The sequence below is a fragment of the Ornithorhynchus anatinus genome, chromosome 1, assembly GCF_004115215.2.
Source record: "Ornithorhynchus anatinus isolate Pmale09 chromosome 1, mOrnAna1.pri.v4, whole genome shotgun sequence".
NCBI classification, from domain to species: Eukaryota; Metazoa; Chordata; class Mammalia; order Monotremata; family Ornithorhynchidae; genus Ornithorhynchus; species Ornithorhynchus anatinus.
This window is the reverse complement of record NC_041728.1, coordinates 1,484,213-1,509,242: the sequence shown is the minus strand read 5'-3', so window position 1 is coordinate 1,509,242 and position 25,030 is coordinate 1,484,213. Positions and strand designations below refer to the sequence as shown.

At 51.5% G+C, this 25,030-nt stretch overlaps 1 protein-coding gene across 1 annotated transcript in view; it reads left to right on the top strand.

Annotated features, from left to right (window-relative positions):
• Positions 1 to 25,030, top strand: part of ADAMTS6 (ADAM metallopeptidase with thrombospondin type 1 motif 6) — a 94,879-nt gene that overhangs the window by 39,328 nt on the left and 30,521 nt on the right. Inside the window, exons 6-8 of the mRNA XM_029075956.2 lie at positions 11,993 to 12,138; positions 13,947 to 14,010; positions 21,115 to 21,217. Of these exons, the coding sequence (XP_028931789.2) occupies positions 11,993 to 12,138; positions 13,947 to 14,010; positions 21,115 to 21,217 (313 nt within the window). The remainder of the gene's footprint in view (positions 1 to 11,992; positions 12,139 to 13,946; positions 14,011 to 21,114; positions 21,218 to 25,030) is intronic.

Below are 25,030 nucleotides of genomic sequence, written 5' to 3'. Positions count from 1 at the left end.
GATGATGATCAGAGCAGGCCCTGAGCCAAGCGCAGCACTAAATGCTGGGGTGAATACCGGAGAAGCAGATCAGACACAGCTCCTGTCCCATGTGGGACTCAGTGCCGAAGAGGGAGGGAGAACGGATATCTCAGACCCATTTTGGTGATGAGGAAAGAGAGGACCAGAGATGATAAAGGAGTTGACTACGGTCACGCTGCTGCAGGTGGGAGAACTTGGACTAGAACCCGGGTCTCCTGATTCCCAGCCCCATGCTCTTTCTTCTAGGTCACACTGCCTCCCCAAGGATCTAGCCATTGTTTAGGGGTTTGGGAGTCGGGGAGTAGTTTTCTTCCGTCAGTGTGGTATTTGGCAAGTGTGGATATGTGGGCTGTGGGTTAGTGTCTCGCTTAAAGAAATGCTACAGCTTTTTCTCCTGTCCAATTTCAGAATGTACCCATTGGCTTTACGAGTTGCTTTTCCCCTGAAAAACCCTGTCGCCACAAAAGGTTTTATACCTAGAAACTGGAGTCCGGCTCAGGAAATGGCAGGAAAGAGGAAGGAGAATTGGAAAATAAATGAGTTCCCGGAAAATAGAAATCAGAGCCCAAGTAGCTTTAGTTTCGTCTGTCAGACTTCCAGAAAAGATTCATCTTACACAGGCTCACTCAAGCTGCCCCAAGTCATCATTGGGTCCGGGCATCCGCCTGCCCGCCCAGCCCCAGGATGGGGCTCCCGATGACTCTGTCGCCTGTTCTCGGGTCTCATTCCCTTTGCACTCCCTGGGTCACTTTGAACCAGGATTACACTGCACTGCACTTGAATGATATTTCGTTCAAGACAGCAGGAGGTTCTGGGGCAGCTACCGTAATTTCTCTGTCCTTGCCTGTGGCTTTCCCTGCGGGCCCGTGGCCGGACTCGCGTCGGTGGCTTCTCCGTGCCCCGTCGAAATGTTGGTAAACTATGCTAAGTATGTGAATTGGGGGGGCATCATTTTTAAAGGATAAAAGGTCCTTTCTGGAGAACTCATTGTTGGCCAATAAAAATATGGAGAGCTGCACATGCTGAGCGCGCGCACACAAACACACACGTACATACAGAAAGTGCCTTTTTTATTGGAGTAGTAGAAAATATTAGGAGCCTCACTCTTGAAACAACAGTCTGGGTTTATTTTGGACCCGACAGCTCTTGTCAACGGCAAGTAGTAATTTACACCGAGAAAAGATTTGGTGAGAAACTGGTGCTTTATTCATTCAGCCTAGGTAATAATTGCTCCACGCTTCAGACTGTTGTCTCTAGCTCGGCTCTTATAGAAAAGATCATCCCTGATCTCCCCAGCTCCTTCTGTATTGTTTTATTTAAGCTGGGAAAAGCCTCCCCCCCCCCAAGAGAACAGATGAAAACCTTCTGGACCCCCTAAGAAACTTTCTCTAAATTAGGAATTCCAGAGAGTCTAAGCTAACAAATAGAAGTTCTTCCAGATCAGGAAATCAGAAAATAAGTTACATCCTCACTGCATCTCTATGCGATACGTTCCTCCTCAAAAGTAATCGCTCTGAATTCCTGCCCTACAGTGAGGCTCTATGTGTCTGTGATTGAACATTCCCCTCATCGGTACATACTGTGTGTATTCACATAATTGCCCCATTTTTTGCCCAATTTTTTTTCCACCTACCCATGCCACCTTATCACATATCCTTCTCCTTCTCCTCGTCTTCCTATCCTGTTGTGGCAGCTATCGCTGCTTACAATTAGGTGATTCCCAAATACAATCTTATATTTCCTCCTCAAAATCTGGGGTAGGGGAATTATGCAGTTGAGGCAACTTGACTAAATGCCGTATATTTATTAAATGACCATACGTACAAAACTCTGAGCAAGGTGCAGAAAAAGTATTACACTCAGGAAGCCCAGAATCTACCACGGGGAGTCGGCACATGTAGAAAAATATCTTCAGAGAATCATCAGTCATTTCTCTGCTGCAGGACCTTACTTCACTTCTCTGTGCCTCAGTTCCATCATCCGTAAAATGGAACTTGAGCCTGTGAGCCCCACGTGGGACAGGGACTGTGTCCACCAGGATTTGCTTGTATCCTCCCCAGTGCTTAGTACAGTGCCTGGCACGTAGTAACCACTTAACAAATACCATCATTATATAGCTCTACACCCTTCACCCTTCCTCCAAGGCGGCGGGAAAGAGTTAACTTAGAGCGATGACACCCCCCCCCCCCTCACAGGAAGATAAATCAATCAATTGACCAGTTATTATGGGTAGAGCGCTTGGGAGAGTACAGTACAGCAGAGTTGGCTGTTATGTTCTCTGCCTACAAGAAGCTTATACTCTAGAGGAGGAGACAGACATTAATATTAATAAATTATAAGATGTAATTTAAAGATATTTACATATGTGCTGTGGGGTTGAGGCTGGGGTGAGCATGAAGTGCCCAAAGGTCACAGATTCAAGTACGTAGATGATGTAGAAGAAAGCAGGAACTGGGTAAAAGAGGGTTTCATTGGGGAAGGCTTCTTGGGGGAGATGTGGCCTTAGTAAGGCTTAGAGTGTTGGTCTAGCAGTGACTGTGGGCAAGTCACTTAATTTCTCTCTGCCTCTGTTGCCTCATCTGTAAAATGGGCATTAAGACTGTGAGCCTCATGTGGGACAACCTGATTACCCTGTATATCCCAGCGCTTAGAACAGTGCTCTGCACATAGTAAGCACTTAATAAATACCAACATTATTATATGGAGCAGGAGGGAGTTCCAGGCTAAGGGGAGGATGTGGGAAAGGGGTTGGTGGCCAGATAAATGAGTTTGGGGCACAATGAGTAAGCTGTCACTGGAGGAGTGAAGTGTGCAGGCCTGGCTGTAGTAGGAGATCCGTGAGGTGAAGTAGAAGGAGGCGAGCGGGTAGTACTTTTAAAGCCAGTGTGAAAGGGGTCTCTGACGTGGAGATGGATAGGCAATCATTGGAGGTTTTCGAGGAATGAGAAGACTTGGGCTGAACGTATTTGTAGAAAAGTGATCCGTGCAACACAGTGAAGTCTGGACAAGTGAGGAAAGACAAGAGGCAGGGAGGTCAGCAAGGAGGCAGTAATCAAGGAGGGAGAGGATAAGGTCTTGGATCAGTATGGTAGCAATTTGGATGGAGGGACAAAGGTGGATTTTATCAGTGTCGTGAAAGTAGAACCGACTGGATTTGGTGATGAATCTACTGTGTGGATTGAATGAGAGAGATGAGTCGAATATAACACCAAGTTTACAGGTTTGTGAGATAGGGAGGATAGTGGTATTGTATACAGTGAAGGGAAAGACATGGGGAGGACAGTTCTGAGGAGGGGAGGAGGTACCAGAAGAGAGAAGGAAAATTATGGAGCCTATGATGAGAGGTCAAGCTGAAAGAAGGGAAACAACAAGATGGGGATTTCATTCTCCATCATTGTTCAGCTCCATTGAGGGACTGCCATATTGGATTGGGATTCTTCCGTCATGGCCTAAACCAAATGTAACTGAAATAGTCCATCAGGAATGAGCTTTGAAACGAGTCTAGGGATTCTCAACAAAGGGAGTGGGGAAAGAAGGCACCAGCTCTTCACACCGCCGAAAAGATGAGCCTTCAGAAGGTGTTTCAGCCAGCGTCATCACTGGGCCCTTGGTGGTTTTTAATCAAGTACTTATTGAATGCAAAGACCTGATCTGGGAGCTTCAGGAGTAGAAGACACTACCCTTGCCCTGGAAAAACTTCCCATCTACAGGAAGGACAGACAAGCATAGGCAAGATGCCCACGAGAAATAGTTAAGTCTGTGAGCACAGATAAAAATGCCAAGCGCAGCCCTCTAGACTGTAAGCTCTTTGTGGACCGAGAATCTGTTCATTGTTGTGTTGTACTCTCTCCTGCACTTGGTAGAGTGCTCTGAACACAGTAAACACTCAATAAATACGATGACTGACCGACTGAGGGTGATGAAATAAAGCGATAAGTTGACTGGTGGCCAGGGCCTGGCTAGGGCAGGATCTATCTGGGAGCGTCTCACAGAGGCGGTGGTTTTCTAGAAGGACTTTGAAGGATGGCAGGATTTGCCAAACCCGAGTTGGGAGGGAGAGAGGTCCCGGCAGGAAAGAAATCCAGGAAGAGTCACTCAGAGGAAAGACAACTGCTTGGAAGAGTCAGAGAGCCCGAGATGAGGCAGATCAACTTGAGGAAGCCAACTCATATTGAGGCTTGAAGCCCGCTGTCGGGAATATGCCATCTGGGACCAGTTCTACTGTCGATCTTTAAGGAGAGGGAGCCATGGGTTCCCATTGGCATTTTAGGAAAATCAGGCAATCAGTATTTACTGAGCACCTGCTGTGTTCAGAGCACTGAACTAAGAAGTAGAAAAGTATCATAGAACTCAGAGACACAGTTGCTCCCTTCCAGCAGGTTACGATTTAGCCAAAGATGACCTGGGCAGGGCGGAGCCCCGTACTAGCTGTTGAGAAAGATTGGAAAAATTAAAAGACGCAGTCCCTTCCCTGCAGTATCTGGACGAGAAGGGCCTCTCTCGTGAGGACGACTTTCCGTTCTGTTGAGCCGGTGGTCGGGTTGGTGCTCTGCTCCCAGGAGGAGCCCAGTGAGGGTAGCTGTTGATGAAGAAACGCTGCTGTTGGAGCTCGGCTTGCTTTGAGGTGTGGTCCTGGTCCTGGAAATAGAAAGAGCAAGTTTCCAGGGCCATTAGCAGGCGCCGCCGTATGCCGGAAACGTGGACGGATGCCCTGGGACCTCTGACCATTCTGGATGCAAGAACTGTTACCCGGGATGGATCAGGGGGAGGGGGCCCACACCGCCCTTGCCTCCCCGCTCCCCACCTCCCCCTCACGGCGGCCCCGGGGCCGAAAACATAAGTCAGGCAGACAGAACATGAAAGGACGCCCACCCTGTCTGGCCAGCAGGGTCACGTTGGAGACGCTCGGTTTTAAAAATAAGCTTTCCCACAAAAGAAGTAAAAGTGGGAGGAGACCTACCAGAGGGATGGGGCCGGCCGAGCCCGTGGGCCGGAGAGACGGTGATCTCGTGGAGTCCCGGCTGCCAGCCGCACGGGGCCTGTGCCTGGGGGCGTCGTCGTACCAGTGTTCCATGCACGAACGTGATCTGTTCCTCGCACTTTTACCAGATGGAAGAAGGGATGGACGGGGCCAAAAAATGAAAAACGGGATCTCTTGCTTGAGTCCTGTGTGTGTGTGTTGGGTCGGGGTGGGGTTTTCCATTGCTTCTTGAACCCCTGGCAGCATGCCTGACTTGCCAGGCAGAGATGGAATAAGAACCACACGGTTCAAGGAGGAGAGCGCTCAGGACCGGGAGACCCGCTGGTCCTGTGGCTGTCCACCCGTCAGAAACTACCTGTCCAAGCATGGGAAGGAGGAGGGAGTGAGGGCCTGGGGCAGGACCTTCAGAAGAGGACCTTCCCCTATTGCCACTAGTGCTATAAGCTTATTGTGGGCAGGGAATGCATCTGTTTACTGTTACATTGTACTCTCCCAAGCGCTTAGTACAGTGCTCAGCAACAGTAAGCACTCAATAAATACAGTCGAATGAATAAGATGTGGGAGCCTAAAGTGTAAGCCCCTTGAGGGTGGGGAATGGGTCTTCCAGCTGTCAAACGCTCACGAGTGCTTGCTTAATACAGTGCTCCGCACCCGGTAAATAACACCGATCAATCAACTGAGCTGGAAATGCCTCCTTCCCGGCTTGGACGAAGGCCCTGGATGCTCAAGGTTATTCCTGGAGCTCTGGGACGAGTCGTTGGCTGTGGATGAGGCACTCATATTTCTCATATTGTTGTGTGCCAAACACTATCAACTCTAGTGAATATTCCTCTCTCAAGTACTTAGTATACGCCCTGGCCCACAGCAGGCACTCAGTAAATACCACTGATTGATCGGCTGGCTTGGGGAAGAGTAGAAGATGATGCAGGTGAAACCCCAATACTGCTCTTCCCCTATCACAGGGCAGTAGAGTGTTAAGCGGAAGAGTGGTAAACAAACTCTAGTTTCCCACAAGAAATCATATACAATGAATTAATTCACAAACTTGATCCATTAATAATAATTGTGGTATTTGTTCAGCACTTATTATGTGCGAAGCACTGTACTAATTGCTGGGGCGGATATGGCATCTATATAAATATATTAAAAAGTGGTTAATTGGTCTGGTGATATGGTTCGATAGCAATGCAAATATCTATTAGTAATCAAAGATTTTGAATTTGATATGTGTGTGGGCACATGCGTAAATATATCATTTTTATATGTCGGTTTCCACCACCCATTGAGCAAAGAGGGCCCTGGGGTTAACCATTATCTATGCTAAACTGAAATGGCTTTTAGTCAATCTATTCAAATCAGTCTCCAGTACTGCAAAGTTTGAGGTGGGAGAAGAGGATGGGAAGTGTTTCAGTCGAAGAATCTGACTGGCTGGGAAGGAGCATGGCTTAGTGGAAGGAAAAGGGGCCTGAGAGTCAGAGGACCTGGGTTCTAATGCTGGCTCTGCCACTTGTCTGCTGTAGGATCTTGGTTAAGTTACTTAATTTCTCTGTGCCTCAGTTACTTCGTCTGTAAAACAGGGATTAAATCCTATTCCCTTTGATTTAGAGTGAGAGCCCCATGTGGAACTGGGACTGTATCCAACCTGACCATCTTCTTTTTACCCCACTGCTTAGTACAGTGCCTGGCACGTAGCAAGCGCTGTTAAAAATGGGAAGAAAAGGAAAGTTTACCGCTGTTACTCCCAGCTCGCATCCTGAAAGAAGAGCGGTAATAATGAAAGTGGTCGCCCAGCCAGAACCTCAACATGACAGAGAAAGCCGAAAATATCACATCAACCGCAGGCGACTGCTAGGGAACCTGGGAAAGCTGTGAGTCAGGAGCCCTTGGGTGTTTTAGGGCTCCACAGAAGCGCGGCTTCACCCAGTCCGTGCCCTTTGTACTGTCGGTGCCAACCTGTAGCCTTACCATTCCCACCGCTCTGGGAGCCTGGAAGGGAAGAGTCTTTCAGAAGCCTTACGTGGAGACCCCGGGGGCACCTGCTCTGATTTCAGACCGGGCAGCGGCCAGCAGAGTGGAAGGAAGTCCCGTTCCCCGCGGCCCTGCTCGGGCAGCTCCAGCTGGAATCGGCGAGCCATGTGCCAGCTGAGAGGCCATCGCCAAGGCCGACCCGGAGGGGAAGGCTCCAGCCTGGCCGCCCATCCCTCTCTCTGGACAATCCTGGGTTTGCCTTTGAGTGGCTTTGCCACCCTCCATGTTGCAAGATCCCCTGAGTTAAGAGCCCCTCAACAGATCAGCATTCCATATTAGTGCCTCTGTGCTCGGTGCACTCTCCTGCCCACTTGGGAGAGTATGGTAGATGGAAAAGACACAATCCCCGCCCTCCAGGAGTTTACAGTCATGCAAGAGAGATTGGATTATTGACCGACAGGTGGAAAATGGAAGTGGAAAGATGGCTAGGTGAACAAGACTTAAATGGTAGAGTTCAGATAATGATATGTACAGAAGTGGTCCCGGTGACCCTGACAATTCCAGGTGGGAATTGGGTCAGTGGGATGTGGATTGCTTGACACAATCCACATAAGACCATAAAGGGGAGAGGAGTTAGAAGCTGAAGAATTTGTTTTTATGGTATTTAAGCACTCACTATGTGGCAGGCACTGTATTAAGTGCTGGAGTAGATAGAAGCTAATTTGGTTGAACACATTCCATATCCACCCACGGGTCTCATAATATTAATCCCCATTTCTCAGATGAAGTAACTGAGGTTCAGAGAAGTTAAATGACTTGTCTAGGCGGTGGAGCTAGAATTGGAACCCAGATCCTTCTGACTCCCAGGCTTGGGCTCTAGCCCCTAAGCCACTCCGCTTCTCCTTGAGAAATGATGTTTCTTATTGCTTTTTGGATCCTTGGCTAGCTCTGCCCAGCCAATGAAAAGTTACACAGCTAGTTCTGGTATTTATTAAGCATTTTCTGTGTGCCGAGCACTGTGCTAAGCCTGGGGTAGATCGGGGTTAATTTGTGTGGGACAAAGACTGTGCTGATCTGATTAACCCCGATCTACCCCAGGGTTAATCAGATCAGCACAGTCTTTGTCCCACACAACCTGAGCAGAAGGGGACAAGGGGAGGGGTCTCATCCCCATTTTACAGATAAGGAACCTGAGGCCCAGAGAAGTTCAGTGATTTGCCCAAGGTCTCACAGGAGGCCTTGCCACTAGAGAAGCAGCATGGCTTAGTGGAAAGAGTATGGGCTTGGGAGTCGGAGGACGTAGATTCTAATCCCCGTTCCACCACTTGTCTGCTGTGTACCTTGGGCAAGCTCTTTTAACTTCTCTGTGCCTCAGTTACCTCATCTGTAAAGTGGGGATTAAGACTGTGAGCCCCACGTGGGACGATCTGATCACCCCAGCACTTAGAACAGTGCTTGGCCTGTAGCAAGCACTTAACAAATATCGTTATTATAATTAGGCCAAGCAGCTTCCCTGTTGGCCTAGAGTTCCTGGAGGGAACTAGCCCCTCACATCCCCCCCACCCCTACCAACTCCCTCTTGATACTTGGCTTTATCAGGTCGGGGTCCAAGCCATTACTCGCCGACAATTAACAGGCAGCAGACGTTTGGAGGTTAGCTGGACCGGCTGACTTCCCGACATGAAAGAGCAAAGCTGTTCATCCAGTGGGGAGCCTCCTGGCTTCCAAGGAGTCATTAGACCCTGAGTTTAACCTTAGCGCCAGAGTTGGGGTCACCATGCTGAGAACGGCACAGTCACCTGGCAGGTTCTTGGTGGATTCTTGGCATTGGTCTTGGGAGTCTCCCGTTCCATCTCGTTTGCCCCATTTTAAGCCCGTCTGTGGTCCACGGTATCTGGACGATTCAGACCCTAATCGGCTGATTCCCGTTCAGGTTCCCTGAGCCTTTGATCTAGGAGCCAGAGTTTTCTATCGTCCTCCTGCCTGGCTCTTTGTAGCCAAGCTTCTCTGCCCAGTAAGAGAAGAGGAGGTGGCCAGAGAGAAGAATTCCAAATAGCCCTCCCTTGGCCACACCGGGGAAAGGCCAGCCTCCCAGAGCCCGAAGCCCAAGACCATGCACAAGAAGAGCACAGGAGGGAATGGCTTAAAGCTTCCCGGGAGCTCAGCCTCAGAGGGCCTTTTCTCAAGACAGCTCTACTCCGACACCACAAAGGAAGTGAAGTATGGAAGTCAAGACCTGCTTCACCCACAAGAAAATGGAAGCAAAAAAAAAAAAGGCAGCTGCAAACACAAACCCACCCAGATCGTTCATTCAGTCAATCTCATTGATTCAGTCGATCGTATTTATTCATCCTAGGCCTTGGAGGTGCTAGGGTCAGAGCCGGGATTAGCCATTAAAGATTAACTGACTCCCGGAGCCCTTTCCTCCCCAAGACCTGCTCTCCACCCCACAGCCAGACGGAGCAGACACTTCCTTTTTCTCCCCGGGGGCCGCTCCACACCCGATCCGTCCGACTGAGGCTGCTGAGGCGGTTGCCTGTTGGTGACAGTTGGTGGGGCCGACGGGCTCTCGAGGCCGCAAATTCATTCCAGGAACGTCTGCCGTTCGGGACCCTACCGCAGGCCCTCGAGCAAGCCACTGCCGTTGAAGGGCTAATGGCCCTGGAACAAGATCTTCCCCAAGGGGAGGCTCATTTTACGGAATGGCTTCCCGTTGTCCCCCTCGGAGAATCCACCCCGATAATGAAGCCGGGAGCACTAGAGCGGCTCGCCGGTCTCTGTGAGTTTGCAGCGCTTTCTTTTGGACCCCTGGGATAAGAAGCAAAAAACGAGCCACGTGGCGTGATAGTAAGCGAGGAGCGCTTCCCGGGGAAAACTCCTCAGACCCTGGGTTTTATGTGCAATAATAGTTCTGGAATTGATTTAGAACTTACTCGGTGCCAAGTCTTGTGCTGAGAATCAGATCGGAAACAGCCCTTGACCCTCACGGGGCTCACAGTCTAAAAGGAAGGGTGGAAAGAGATCTTCACCCCCATTTTACAGATGGAGAAACTGAGACCCAAGGTTGCCCAAGGTCCCGCAGCCAGCCAGTGGCGATGCCACCCCGGGACTTGAACCTGGTTGTCATGACACTCAGCCTTGTGCTCTAACTCCTGCGCCGCAGTGTTGTCGTGGGCGGGGCTGGGACTGAAATTCCAATTCTTTCAGGTTGATGGACAGTGGCATTTTAAAACGACGCCATACTCTAGGCCTCAGGGAGCACCTTGGGCGTTTGGGCCGGGCTACTGGGGTTGCTCTTCGCTTCTGCGGCTGCCCCTCTGAATAGGTGGGTGTCAGCAGCTCCATTCGTTCAGTCGTATTTACTGAGCGCTTACTGCGTGCAGAGCACTGTATTCAACGCTTGGGAGAATACAGTAAACAATAGGCAGACACATTCCCTGCCCACAACGAGCTCATAGTCTAGAGGGGAAGAAGGCAGGAGCCACAGTTACAGAGGCCCCCGGGCTCCCCCGGTCCCCAGACCCACACTGTCGGAGAGACGCCATCGCCAGGGAGCTGGCGGGGAACGGGGAGTCCTGCCGGCCCTCCGTTCTTGGCCGCGACCCCCAGAGTTACGGTGCGTGGGGGAGGGGAACGCGTGCGTCTCGGCCGAAGCCCGCAGGGCTGTCGGCGGTTTCCTTGGGCGTCTCGTTGCTTGGCCATCCCAAGCAGACCCTCAGCGGCAGCCTGCGATTGTCTGAGTTAAAAAAAAAAAAAAAGAATTACGGGATTTAAAAAAAAAAAAACAGAGAAAGACAGCCTTTCAGTTGACCATATGCTGCGAATAAGATTTATCATTCTGGAGTTATGAGCTAAGTCTAATATGTCTGTGTCATGGCTTCCTGCTTATGTGCAGTTTGTGTGGTTTATTATACGGCGGGAGGGCGGCGGGAGGGGGAGTCTGAACGTTTTCCTTTCAGTATTCCAGGACACATGTGCAGGCAGGGGCCGTCCACATGACCGGACTGTGTGTATATAATGATTTTCTGTACCCGACCTGGATCTTGGCATGGCCGTTATTATGTCTGCAGTCTTCATGTAGATGAAATACCGCAACAAATTCCTTTACCATTGTAGCCTAAACCAGACTCACACTCTCTCTCTCCCTTTCTCTCTCTCGTTCTCTCTCTTTCAAGAAAAAGCAATTACCATCATAAAAATTCCTTAGCAGGGAACTTTCCATGTTGCACTATCATTCCACGGGTTTAATAATAGTGGGTTTAAAAAAGCACTTTTTACTATGAATCTAAATGTCTAGAAAAGACTTTTGAGGTTTTCAGCCCCTCCACCCGGAGAACAGTGGGGTTCGCTGGGAGACGAGGAGGAGGAAGGGAAAAGAAGGGAAAGGAACGGAGGCCGCCGAAGCCACTCTGAATGGTTGGAACTCCTGGGGTGGGGAGGGATTTATAAATCAGAGCTTAAGGAAAGAGAATTAACCGATCTGCGCGTTCTCCCGTGTCCAAACACGAGCTAAAGAAAGAAAAGAACAGGGCTGTCGTCTGGTATGCGAGCGCGGATGCCTATAACTGGTCATCGCCCGACCCTTGACTCTGTTCTCTCTTCTAATACCAAATCTGTTATAGTGTACTCTCCCAAGCGCAGCATGGCGTAGTGGATAGAGCATGGGTCTGGGAGTCATAAGGTCATGGGTTCTAATCCCGGCTCTGCCACTTGTCTGCCTTGTGGCCCTGGGTAAGTCACTTAACCTCCCTCTGCCTCAGTTACCTCGTTTGAAAGATGGGGATTAACACCGCAAGCCCCATATGGGACATGGACTGTGTCCAAAAGGATTTGTTCGTATCCACCCCAGTGCTTAGTAAAGTGTCTGACGCACGGTAAGCGCTTAACACATGCCGTAATTGTTATTATAATCATTACCTGCCCTGCGCTCAATAAATATGATTGGTTGATCGACTGACCCCTTTCCTGTCCCAAAAGCCTGCGAGCCATCGGTAACTGTGCGCTGTCTGTGCTCTCTTCCAGTGGTGCTTCCAGGGCGAGTGCGTGCCCTTCGGGACGTGGCCGCAGAGCCTGGACGGGGGCTGGGGCCCGTGGTCACTGTGGGGCGGCTGCAGCCGGACCTGCGGCGGTGGCGTCTCCTCGTCCCTGCGGCACTGTGACAGCCCAGCGTAAGTAGCCCAAGTAAGCCGAAGCCAGCTCCGGGACCCCGGCGGGAGGGGGACCCTCACGCCGTGACTCCCCGGGGGCTCTCCGGACCCTGCCGGCTGGACGTTGGGAGCCGGAGAGCTGGGCTCACCCACCGTCTCTCCTCCCCTGTGTTGGGCGGAGCGAAGGTTGGATGGGTCGTCCAAGTCTTCCCCCCCATCCCCCTGAGCGTCTGGTTCGTGGTGCTCCCACATCCAGTCACGGTCACGGGCCGGCACCTCCTTGCATGCCCGAGCTCTCCCCATGGCCCAGGGTTTACCGGGCCTGCCCTTTGGCCCCCGAGCTTTGGGAGTGTGGGGGGGCTCTCGAGGGTGGGAATCACCACCATAGCACGTCACCAGCCTCTTCCCACTCCTGCTTTCCACCTGGCCCCCCACCCTTCCCATCCCTGCGTCTCCCACCATTTGAAAGAAAGCCAGGTGGTCCCCCTGAAATATCTGGCTGGAAAACCAAAACAAAACCCGTTCTGTGCCCGGTGCATTTGTTAGCACCCCTCTTGTCGGTGGCCGTCTTGGAAGACTGCACCGATTGACCGCTCCACAGCCAGGCTCCTGGCTCTTCTCCAGCTCCATTTGTTCCATGGTGTTCCATCCAGACAGGTGGAATTGCCTGCTCTTAGAATGAGCACTTGTGTAGGGACACATTCGGGGAGTGGCCCCTTGTTCGAGTTGACTTGGGGGCAAAATTGTGAGAGATAGGTGGATGACCTTCCCTCCTCCATGACCGGAACTGACCTCTCCCCTCAGGGCTCAGGGCAGCCCCTCTGTCCCTAGCCTTGGCAGGCTCCGGCTCGGGGGCGTCAGCATGTTCTATTTAGTTGCCATTGTTTTTATGAGATGTTCTTCCCCTCGACTCTGTTTATTGCCATTGTTCTTGTCTGTCCATCTCCCCCGATTAGACTGTAAGCCCGTCAAACGGCAGGGACTGTCTCTATCTGTTGCCGACTTGTTCATCCCAAGCGCTCTGCACATAGTAAGCGCTCAATAAATACTATTGAATGAATGAATGAATGAATGAATGAATGTGAGGCCAGGCTCCAGTTCAGGGGGAATTTTGGAGGCCCCGGAGCACCCGCCACTGAACGGGACCCCCAAATGTACGCTGGGAGGCCCGGCGGTTGATCCTGGCAGTCGTTGGAAGCTGCCATGCTGAACCAGTCTGACCCTCTATATTACCAAACTCAGCAACCTACTTCAGCTCACAGTTAATGTCATGTATGGATCCAGAACCAGAGACTCGCATGGGATGAAAACATTTCTCTCGCTCTTTCGGGAGCAGCTGAGGCCAAGTTCTGGCCGTAAGCAGGGAGAATTGAGCCATGGATTCACTGCGACTTATAGCATTGGGTACCTCTAGGTTGAGAACATTCCTAATTGCCCGTATGCATTCTAAGCGACATCAAGGGCCTTGGATTTGTGAGTCTCAGGTGGCCTTGCCTCATGAAAGAACTCTCAAATCTGGGATTTCCTCTCAATCAGCTAAACTCACCACCCAGGCCCTTATCGTGGAGAGTCATTTGCAAACGGCAGGCAAAGGAATTAAGAGGAGGAGGAGGATGAAGAGGAGGTAGAGGCAGGGATCATTAAATGATCCTCCTGACTTATTTGTGTGGCCCAAGCGCTCCCTGCCCGTTCCGGATGGTTCGAAAGCGTTCCGTGTAAACTCTAACCCGCTCCTGTTTTCGAACAGGCTTCTATCCAAGCGATTTCGGTATGTGTGCCCACGGGTAAATACCTGTCATACTCACATGGAAAAAAAATTATTTTTTCAGACCTTCAGGTGGTGGAAAGTATTGCCTTGGCGAGAGGAAACGATATCGCTCCTGTAACACAGACGTAAGTGAGCTAAACTCCACTGTGAATAATCAGTCATCCGGGCCTGCTTCTCTCTGAGAGTCATTTGGGGCTCCTCCGACTGTCCGCTTTGCGTCGTAGACCAAAATGGGTTGACCAGAGAGGCGATTAAGCTCTGCGGATTGGCTGTTGTGCGTAACGTAGTTGGAGATGACTCAAGCGGTATTTATTGTGCCCTCACCATGTGCAAAGCACTGTACTGAGCGCATGGGAGAAGTCGCAATCTCTGCTCATCACCCATCCACGTGTCCACATGTGTGCATGACTTAGGCAGGGAAAGGAGGTGTATGTAGAGGGGTATACCTAAAGCAGAGGGTATCTTTTGGGGAGAGGGAAGGGGGAGTGGATTTATTGTTGCCTGTTTTTTCTGTCTGCTGGGAGATTGCTGCTGCCATGTCGTCTGTCCCTAGTGGCCTGCTCATTTTTACTGAATTGAAGTGTAGGAAAGGAGACCACAGTTCCCTTTTGCCTCTTTCCTTTTTCTAAAAAAGCGTAACTTTTTCATCATTACTAAATGTTAAAGCTTTCCCCAGGAGCCCTCATGAGCGTAGCAGTGGTCCGGGCCCATTCTTATCCATTTGAGCCGTTGTTGTCCCTGCCCTCTAGAAGCTCTCTATCTAAGACCGCCGATGGGAGCGGGGTTGGGGACAGGGACAGACAGCAAGTCGACGGGACAGACAGATAGACCCCGGCCTTGAACTCCGGGGAGAGTCTTTGAGCTTGCACGGTCGGAACAACCACGGGAGTTGGTCGAGGAGTTAGGGGTGGACGGGGTGGGGCCCTGGGTTGGCCAGGCTGCTGGGCTTTGCCGGTCTTGCCCTTGGTTGGAGGAGGGGAAGGGGATGTTGGTGAGAGGCGTGAAGGAGGATGTGCCTTGCCTCAGGATCAGTGCCGGAATTGAGCCCACATTGGGCAGGGAATGAGTGTGCCAGAGAAGAGTAGGGCAGGTGATCGGGTGGGAGGGATGGCTGAGGAAAGAGAGGTCACCGAGGTAGCTTGGCAGGGAGCTTTCAGATAGAGGCCCACGTTTGGACTTGGTTGGGGTCGGAGAGCGGGGCTTAGACTGGCCCCTGGGGCTCCTGAGAAAATCCGGCTGGACCGGTGTCCATTTTGGCCAGGGCTGACCAGGTCAACCACATCTAGCTTTGAGTGGCTCCTTGTCAGCTCCGAGTACTGAGTGAGCAGGTGCCCGGCTTTGTCGAGGGCAAGTCGAGGAGCTTCTGCCCCTCAGCCTACCCTCTCCTCCCGCCTTCTCAGCTGGATTTCCCAGGGAGAGCTTCAGGGACACCTTGCCCTATCAAAAGCAGTTGTTCGGACTGCAGGGCAGAGAGCGTTAGGGTCAGAGCAGTGGGCGGGGGCAAAACTCAGGGCAGATTACCTAGCGTGGAGCTGTCGGCCAAGCGGGAAAGAGGGGTTCAGAAGAGCGCAAGTATTTACCGGCCCAGTAATTCAGCCTCTAAACCGCTCCCCGCCTAAACCAAGCCCCCAGTGACGTTGCTTCTGGGGCCACTTTGAGCCCCAGGCCAGTGGCTCTCCCATCATCCATCGGGGTGGATGGGAGCCTCTAAAGGCGAGGCCCAGGCCGCTTGGCCTCTGTTCCAGTGCCCTCCAGGCGGTGGGTGGAGAATGCAGCCGGAGCAGCAGAGAGGCTCTGTTGCAAAGGAACAGTCCCGGATGGTGGAATCCACTGAGAAGGAGGTTGACATAGGCTCGGCAGCTGGCCCCTCTCATGGGAAGCAGGGAGTTCTGGTTGAGTAGGATCTTATTTTAGAGATGATGATCTGTAAATCAATTAGCCAAATCATTATTTTTCATAAAAATAACAGTAATGATAATAATAATAGTGTTAGTAAATAGTGGTGTTTGTTAAGTGCCTACTTTGTGCCAAGCACTGTACTAAGCACTGGACCCAAGGAAATCAGGTTGGACCCAGTACCCTTCCTAAGTGAGGCCCAACGTCTAGAGGGGAGGAAGAAATGGGTATTGGATCCCCTTTTTACAGATTGGGAAACTGAGGCTCAGAGAAATGAAATGACTTGCCGAAGGTCACACAGCAGGCAAGTCATATTGGATTTCCTCAGACTGAGGTAGTGTGATTTTAATCTCGTCGTCGCTAGGAATGTGAGGCGAATAAATAAGAACTGAACTTTCTCTCTAAGAAGGGTTCGTTGTGTATTCTGTCGTAGCTCTTTGACTTCTCCTTATCTGTCGGAGTGTCTGAGCTGGTTCTGTCTTGTGTATTTAAACTCTGTTATCCCGAGGGATAGATCCTTCCCAGAGTGCTGTGATTTAAGGTGGAGAGGAGGAGGAGTTGGGGCAGGTTGAGAGGGGAGCCTCCCCCTCCTCCCAAGATGATGTCAATCTTGGCAGCTTGTGTCTCTGGGGAAAGGTTAGACAGAGCTACTCTTCTAGGGAAGGGGGTGTCCGGTTGGAGTTACTACTGACTCCCCCCTTCCCCATCCAACTCCAGTGTCTTGAACTGGGGGCTGGGAGGGGGGTGGATGCCAACGACGGCCTAGAGAGGAAGTCTGGAAATAGCTCTGAGACACCGAAATGCAGCAGGGGGAAGACCGGGAGCTTGAAGGTGGCCGTGGGTCGGGAGCGACCTCTTGCAAAAGTTAGGCTTGGCCTGTTGAGACCCTGAGGGAAAACAGCCTCACGGGACAGAGGAGGTGGGAGAAGAAATGGATGAGCAACTAAGAGCTGACCGCCCACGCACTCCTAGAGGGTTACTGTGGTGAGGAGGAAGGGGGAACCGGGAAGGTGGCCAGCTACCTGCCTCTCCACGGAGGTCAGAACTAGGAGGAGGGGTGTCAGCCTGAAAAATTGGTTGGAACTAATATCAATGTGATTTATTGTTGCACCTAAATAAGTAAGAAATCAAGAGTGGGACGGCGAAAGGAGCAGTCCAGAAATTTCTAAATAGATCGTCAGACCTGGAAAAGATGTCCTGGAAAAGGCCTGGATATCTGGATAGGGGACTCTGGAGGGGCAGAGAGATGAGTTTCTTTAACATAGGGTTCCAATGAGACAGAAGTCATCATGTGGTTGGAAGAACAGAAAAGGTCCCAGGCACCAGCTTGGCTCCCAGTGGGGTTCTTCCGCCCCGCAGACTGGGAAATTGCTGTTTTTGGAAACTCACAAGACGTGGCACCTAATCGCGGGGGCTCCTTTCGGCCAAACGTTCCCTCCACAGATGTCCACACAGCTCTCCGTCTCCCATCTGTCCATCTCTCCGAGCCGAGGGGACGGTGACAGAGAAAGGAAATGGTTATCAGGCAGGCCTGTTTAAAGCCTCTTTAGAATGAGCCTCGTGTCCCCACCAGGCAAGGAGGAACAAATGGCGTTTTCGCTCGATTTCACTGTGGAGGGGCCGCCACGACTCCCCGGCCAGAGATACTCGGAGGGCCGATCTGCCCGCGGGGGTTGATCTAAACATTTGGATTCATCCAAACACCGGTATCACCGGCTTCAGTGTGTTAGGTCCGGATCTGCCGGGGTTTATGAGGTTGAATCGAGGATTTCCCTCTTCCCCAACTGGAGCGATCTGCCTTCCCCCTGCAAGTTCTACACGCTCGAAAGCGGCCCCAGATCATCTTTCACAACCTTGTAAACATGACCTGAGAGGAATCTTTCAAATTAGTCACGATTAAGTTGACAGCCAAGAACCAGAGGGCCGGCCACTAAGTATTTTTTGGCCTGACCATTGGGGACTTGAGAGTCTTCCCTGAGCCTTCGAGAGCAGCTCATCATACAAGGGGTGAATTCAAACGGCATTGGAGGAGTTTCCAGCTGGTTGATCAGAACTAGGAAGAAGCAGCCAGAAAGGCAAAGGCTCATCCTTCGGTCTCACGTGTCCCGCCGTCGGCAGGGTCTCTGGACCTCCCTCTGTTTACCCCAGCCAGGTTCCTCACTGTTTGGTGACGCATGGAATGGGGAACACGGGCGAGAGGGCGGCGGGGGGGACGTTGACCGACCATCTTTGCCCACACCATCTCGTCTTCCTGACTGAAGAGATTCAATTCACTTCAGTCGCATTTATTGAGCACTTCCACTCTACTAAGCGCTTGGAAGAGTACGGTATAATAATAAACAGACACGCTCCCTGCCCACAACAAGCTTACAGTCTAGTAGAGATCATAGCTGTTTTGGCTACCACCTTGTAAGTGGAGATGGGTGCTGCCCCCATTTCTAGATACGCCCACTCTTCCCCAGGTCATCTTTGAAAGATCCGGAGTGGGACCTCAAAGCATTCCAAGCTCATCCTCCTTCTGTCCCTGAGCTCCTTGGAGTTCTGCGCCAATTCAGTCCCTCCAGTGCCTTGCTGCCTCTTGTTGCTCCCCAGTGCTTCTCCCTCTACCCTCACCGCCCCATCCTCTCTCTCCTTCTTCCCTGAGATCGAGGCAATAGGACTAACCTATTAGGAAATTCAAGGAGGCAGACGGAAGAGAGGGAAAGTCACTCTGGGATTGTTGGGGAATTTGGAGTCTCTCACACCTGAGACTCTTAGGGCGGGAAAAGGCCCAGCCGCAGTGGCTCCCTGCCACGACCCTCCATCAATGCCCCGTCCATCCTGGCACCATTCACATCACTTGTCCTTGAGTAAGGCACTTTCCCAAGCTCCCTTTCTGGGGGGCCCTGGGCGAGGGATTCATTTTTTAAAGAGTGAAAAAAACCCACCTGTTATTGCTATCTAACTCTGATTTTGATCCAAATGCAAAGACAGTAAGACCCGATAACTGCCCCAGATCTATCGGTTGAAAAGCCCAAAGCCAAAGGGAAGAAGTAGGAAGACACGGCCCCTGCCCTCAGGGAGCTTACAGAGCATTGGAGGAGACAGACACCGAAGTAGTATACTGCTAAGAGAGAGAAGAAGTGAATATATAATGTAGATGAATAAGTAAAAATCAATCCGTGGATTTTATTGGGGGCTTCTTTGTGCAGACGACTGAATTAAGTGCTTGGGAGTATACAGCGGAGTAAGTAGATCTGATTCCTGCCCTCCAAAAAGTGGGAAGGATGGAACAATCTAGTTGGGGGTTAAGCAGTAGGATCTATAAGTAAGTCAGTATGTGCAGAAGAGCCCCAGGAGGGGGTGCAGAAGTGCCAAAATGATTGTCGTTGGGAAGACGTGATGCTATTGTGAGGGTGACCCCAAAGAGCCCCTGGATGCCTTCTGGTCTCAGGGGTGGGTACAGTCACTTTGTAATGTCTGGACGCGGGTTGGCACTCGAGAAACCATTGTGGTGGGGATCCGGAGGTACCGAGCTAAGTAACTTGGGTCTCGGGGTCAGTGCCGCCAACCTGCCGACCCGTTTCCAGCGGGTGAGGAGGGCGATGGACACTAGGGTTCACTTGGAAGGCCCGTCGCCCATGCCCACTCTCGGCTGCTCGGGCCTCGGCGCCCGGTCAGCCTTTAGCAACTCTTTGGAGGCCCTGCTCTCCAAAGGCCGAACGAAGAGTGTCTTTTGCTTTATTTCTCTTTACGGGGTGAGCTCATCCCCTGGCCCCATCCTCTGACCACTGTCATTCTTTGGAATCGGCACGCACAACCCCAACTGAGCCTCTTTGTCATCACAGAGACTGGGCAGGCGGCCCCAGAGTTGGGCAGGCAGCTCTTCGAGGAAGCGTGAGCTCAGGAGGATGGGGCTTTGGCTGTTGTGTTGCGGCAACAGAAGTGAGGGGGCGGGCGGTGAGGTAGAGCACAGAAATGCCTTCTTCCCTCCTCTCTACCCGCCTCAAATTGCCTTGCTGAAAACATGCCTCTTTTCTGAAACTCCCTGCCCCGCTCACCGTGCTGCACAAGGCAACTACCCAGAACGTGGCAAACGCCACGAGACAGTGGCCACGAGACAGCGGCCACGGTGACTGAACCCTCTTCCTCTCCTGAAGCAAAATGCACCCAGTTGTGTCTTTGGAATAGACACGGAACTGTGCTCCTTGAGTCCATGTCGGAGAGCGGCACCTGACCCACGGGGATCACGGGCAGGGAAGAGAAGTGCCCAGAAAATGCCAGCATATGGCAGCGCAGTCACCAGTGAGGTCTAGGTCCGCCGCCGTCTTCTGGTCTTGCTTAGAGGGCAGGCCTCGGTAATCGGCGTCTCCAGAGCGAGAAAGTCTCGTTTGTTCAAGCTGCAGCTGCAAGGCCGAGAGGGAGAAGTCAAATTAGGTCACGTTGCACAAGCCAGCAAGACATTCCCCCTGGAGTCCCTGGCGGAGGCTGCAGTCAGTTGGGAGCTGGCCTCGTAGTGGGGGGGCGGGGGCGAAGCGATGCTTATCAAAGCCAGGTGGGAAAGATTCCTCTCTCCCGCGCCTTTCAGGTGGAGGAATCTCAAAGTTCACCCCCCGACTTCCCGCCCCCCGGCCCCAGCCCCGCCCGTCCTATTTTGACCCCACCGTGTGAAATGGCAATCCCACCCCTGGGCTATTGGAAGCTTCTCAAAACTAGAGGTCAAAGGGATAGTTCCGTCTCACCTCCCTCAGCCCCCAGACACGCCTCTGAGACTCATTCTCCAGGCTGCAATTAATGGTGCCGAATGTGACGATGCTATTCCGCTCTTCGGTCCACAGAAGGTAGAGCTGGGGACAACTGGGGTCTTGCGCCCCTGGCCGAGAAGGCCCCAGGCTCGCGTCCCCTCACCCGGTTTTTCTGGGCGTTGATGAGGAGCCGTCCGGGGGCTGGTTGCCCCGCGGACCACGACGTGGACGGATCGGGTCTGTAAATGTGTTGTGGCAGGGAATGTCTGCTTATTGTTACTTTGTACTCTCCGAGCGTTTAGTATAGTGTTCTGTGCAAAATAAGCGCTCAATAGATACGATTGAACGAATGAGTTAAATGCATGAAATGTACCGCTGTGTGTGATGACTTCCGTGTTGCCGAGCCGGCCCAAGACTTCCAAGCGGTCGGAATCCCAGTTGTCAGGCCAGAAGACAGGTGTCAGACAGGTGTCAGACAAGTGTCAGAATCCGAGTTGAGGCACGGGGTGTCGGGAGTGGCCGGGATTTGCCCGAAGCCCACGGCCGCCCCGCGGTCCCGATGTGATCACCCCCGGAATTCACGTTCTCTTCTCTCTGTTTGCCTTGCAGCCCTGCCCTTCAGGCTCCCGGGATTTTCGAGAGAAGCAGTGTGCAGACTTTGACAATATGCCTTTCCGGGGAAAGTATTATAACTGGCAGCCCTACACGGGAGGTAACGTATACTTTGGCAGCGAGACAAACATGCTCGAGGTCTTTGCAAACAGACGAGTGCCTCTAGGAAAGGAATATTTGCAAGTGCAAACAGAGAACTGCTACTAGAAACAGGAAAGTTTGCCAGTGCAGACGCCGCCCTCTGCTCAACTCAGCTCAACCGGCCTGACGGATTCACATATTTGACACAAAATGTAAAAGCAACTGAGTAATGTAATTTATCCAGCACTGTAGGGGCGTGCATGGGTGCACACAAACACAGACTCTCTCTCTGCTGATTATCTCTCTCTCTCTGAAGCTCCGAAGTTCCAGGAAAGTGTGAATCAAGTTGTTGTAGGCCTGGAGGAGTGTAAAATAGAAGGCAGAGCAGATGTGAGGGAGGGGAGGGAGGCGCAGAGACAATCGCATTATTCCATTGAACATATGAGAAGTTCCAAAGAGAATATCTCTGCTTACCCTGGAAGAGTTCAGAATTTCGGATCCCATGGGAGGAATCTGCCTCCCCACCCCAAGACTATAAGTGGCTCCAAAAGGCAGGGTTGCCTGATGGAAAGGGGACGGGCCCGGGAGTCAGGCGGCTAGGATCCCAGCTCTGGCTTGCTGGGTGATCTCAGGCAAGTCGCTCTACCTCCCTGGGCCCTAGTTTCCTCACTGTAAAATGGGGGTCAGATGCCCACTCAGATGGTGAGCCGCAAGAGGGACGAGGACTGAGCCAGATTTGATTGTCTTGCCATCTTCCTGAAAACCCGTCACCCCCAGGAAGCCTTCCCCCTTCGGAGTTCCCCACCCCAAGTCCCATCAACCCAACAGTCACCCTTAACACATAGGCACATCCATCTGTTTTCAGTACTTGTGTGTCTGGATTTGTCTGCCTACACAACTTGTTTGATTCCCTCATTTTTTCATCCATTTCATCTTTCCCTTCTCTCGCTGCTACCAATTCCAATCCTATTCTCACCATCCGCTCCCACTCTTTGTAAATAATTTGTGTTGGCCTACCTTCCCTACTAGATTGTAAGTTTCCTGAAAAGGAAACCGTCTTTGGCTTCCGTAATCAAGGACTCATATATATTGAGTGTTTGCTGTGTGCACAGCACTGTAGTAAACACTTGAGAAGCAGCATGGCCTAGTGGATAGAGCACAGGTCTGAGAGTCAGAAGGGCCTGGTTTCTAATCCCAGTTCTCCTCTGTATTACCTTGGGCAAGTCACTTAACTTCTCTGGGCCTCAGTTACCTCATCTGTAAAACGGAGATTAAGACTGTGAGCCCCATATGGGAAAGAGACTGTATCCAAACTGATTATCTTGTTATGTTCCTAAGCAGTTAGAACAGTGCTTGACACATAGTCAGCGCTTAACAACTATCATCATCATCATCCAAGTTCTCCCATGAGCTAGCTACAGAGCTCAGCAAACAGCAGGCATTCAGTAGATTCATTCAATAGTATTTATTGAGCGCTTACCTTGTGCAGAGCACTGTACTAAGCGCTTGAAATGTACAATATTATCATTTGATTGACCATAAATTGGAATACTATAAATTCTGCCAAAATCCTCTGGCTAAAGTCAAGGCCGCGGGGTGAAGATCTGACGGATTTTGATTCCAGAGTGGCAGAGAGGATCCCCGATAGGCTCGAGGCTGCTTGATGGGGGAATCTGAGGAAGGGCCCAGGGAGGGCCCCAGGGTTTGCACTCTCCAGAGATCTTGACCCTGACAGCCGACCACCGGTGTGTGCTAGAACCTCACCTGGATAGGTGGAGGACTGAGCTCCGGCGGGGGGACAGGGAGGACTGGGGAGGAGTCACCGGATCAAGGGCCTGGGATTGGACACTGCGAACCCTGTCCCACCCCCAGGAATTCTCTGGCACGGTGGCGGGAAGGCCTGAGAGCTCTGTGGAGCGGCACCGTTGTCCCAGACCGGGTGGCCCACATCACCAGAGCTGCCCATGGCCCCTCAAGGGGCAACACAGCAGCACTGTGGCTCATATTTCTGCGGGCCTCTGCCTCCTGAGTAGGAACAGCAGCGTGGCTCAGTGGGAAGAGCACGGGCTTTGGAGTCAGAGGTCATGAGTTTGAATCCCTGCTCCGCCACTTGTCAGCTGTGTGACTGTGGGCAAGTCACTTAACTTCTCTGTGCCTCAGTTACCTCATCTGTAAAATGGGGATTAAGACTGTGAGCCCCACGTGGGACAACCTGATTCCCTTGTGTCTACCCCAGCGCTTAGAACAGTGCTCGGCACATAGTAAGCGCTTAATAAATACCAACATTATTATTATTATTATTAGGAACGGCCAAGAATCCAGGCAGGGACCTTCAGGACACTCTCCCCCAGTTATTGAAGGCACATCTCCTCCAAGAGTCCTTCTCTGACTAAGCCCTTCTTTCTTCTCCCACTCCTTTCTGCGTCACCCTGACTTGCTCCCTTTATTCACCCCTTTCCAGCCCACAGAACTTATGTACATATCTTTAGTTATTTCTATTAATGTCTGTCTCCTCCTCCAGACTGTAGGCTCATTGTGAGTAGGGAATATGTCATCATTTTATTGTTATATTGTACTCTCCCAAGTGCTTAGTACAGTCCTGCATACAGTAAATGCTCAATAAAAACGGTTGAATGAATGACACAGATGTGCCCCCCGGGACCCAGGAGTGGCACTATTCAGTTCTCTGCCCTCTGCTTTACCCCTGTTCCATAATAGACCGGTTTAGGTAAAGTATTTACTAAGCACTTCTTAGGAGGCAGGTATTACCAAAGATCTCGGGTCAATGCAGGTTAATGTGATTGGATACGGTTCCTGCCCGTCGTGAAGCTCAAAAGGCCATAGGGTGGGAAAAGCAGCTATTGTAGACCCATTTTTCAGTTGAAGAAAATGAGTCCCAGAGAGGTGAAGTGACCTGACAAAGGTCCCACCCGGCAACCTAGTGGCATAGACGGGATTAGAACCCAGGTCTCCCGACTCCCCATGTCTTGTCCTTTCCACTCACCCATGTTGGCGGGCAGCCTTAGAGCTGGTTCGATGAGAACTGTATCAGACATACGCGAGATTTGCATCTCTCCCCGGGCCCAAAGCAGATTGTTGATATGCCTGTGGCGAATTCTCGGTTGCTGGAGGGGACAGACCTCCTTCAGGCACACGAGTCGGTGTGGCCCCTGACTTCACCCCCGCTCTCTTGGAGCCAGGTGCGAAATGCGGCCCGTTCTGCAGCTGGCCTCTTCCCCCTTCAAGAAGTTTTCTGTGGTTAATAACAGTAGTAGTTAAGCGCTTACTTTTTTTTAATAGTATCTGTTAAGTGTCACTATACTAAACACTGGGTTGGACACAAGCTAATCAAGTCGGATGCAGTCCATGCCCCACGTGGGGCTCTCGATCTTAATTCCCATTTTATAGATGAGGTAACTAAGGCCCAGAGAAGGGAAGTGGCGTGCCCCAGCTCCCACAGCAGATTGTGTGCCGTACTATTGCTGAGGTATAGACAAGAGAATCAGATTGAATACAGTTCCTGTCCTACACAGGGCTCACAGGCTAAGTAGGAGGGAACCCCCAGTTTACAGGTGAGGAAACTGAGGCACAGAGAAGTGAAGTGACTTACCCAGAGCTACTCAGCAGGCAAGTGGCGGTGATGGGATTAGAACTCAGGTCTTCTGCCCCCCAGGCTCAGGCTCTTTCCATTAGGCCACCATGCTGCTTCCTGTTCATCCTCTCAGAACAGGGGTCTTGGTGGAGTGCTATTTCACTGCTGGTTCTCCCAGATTTCACTAGTTCATTTTTCAATCGTATTTATTGAGCACTTACTGTGTGCAGAGCACTGGAC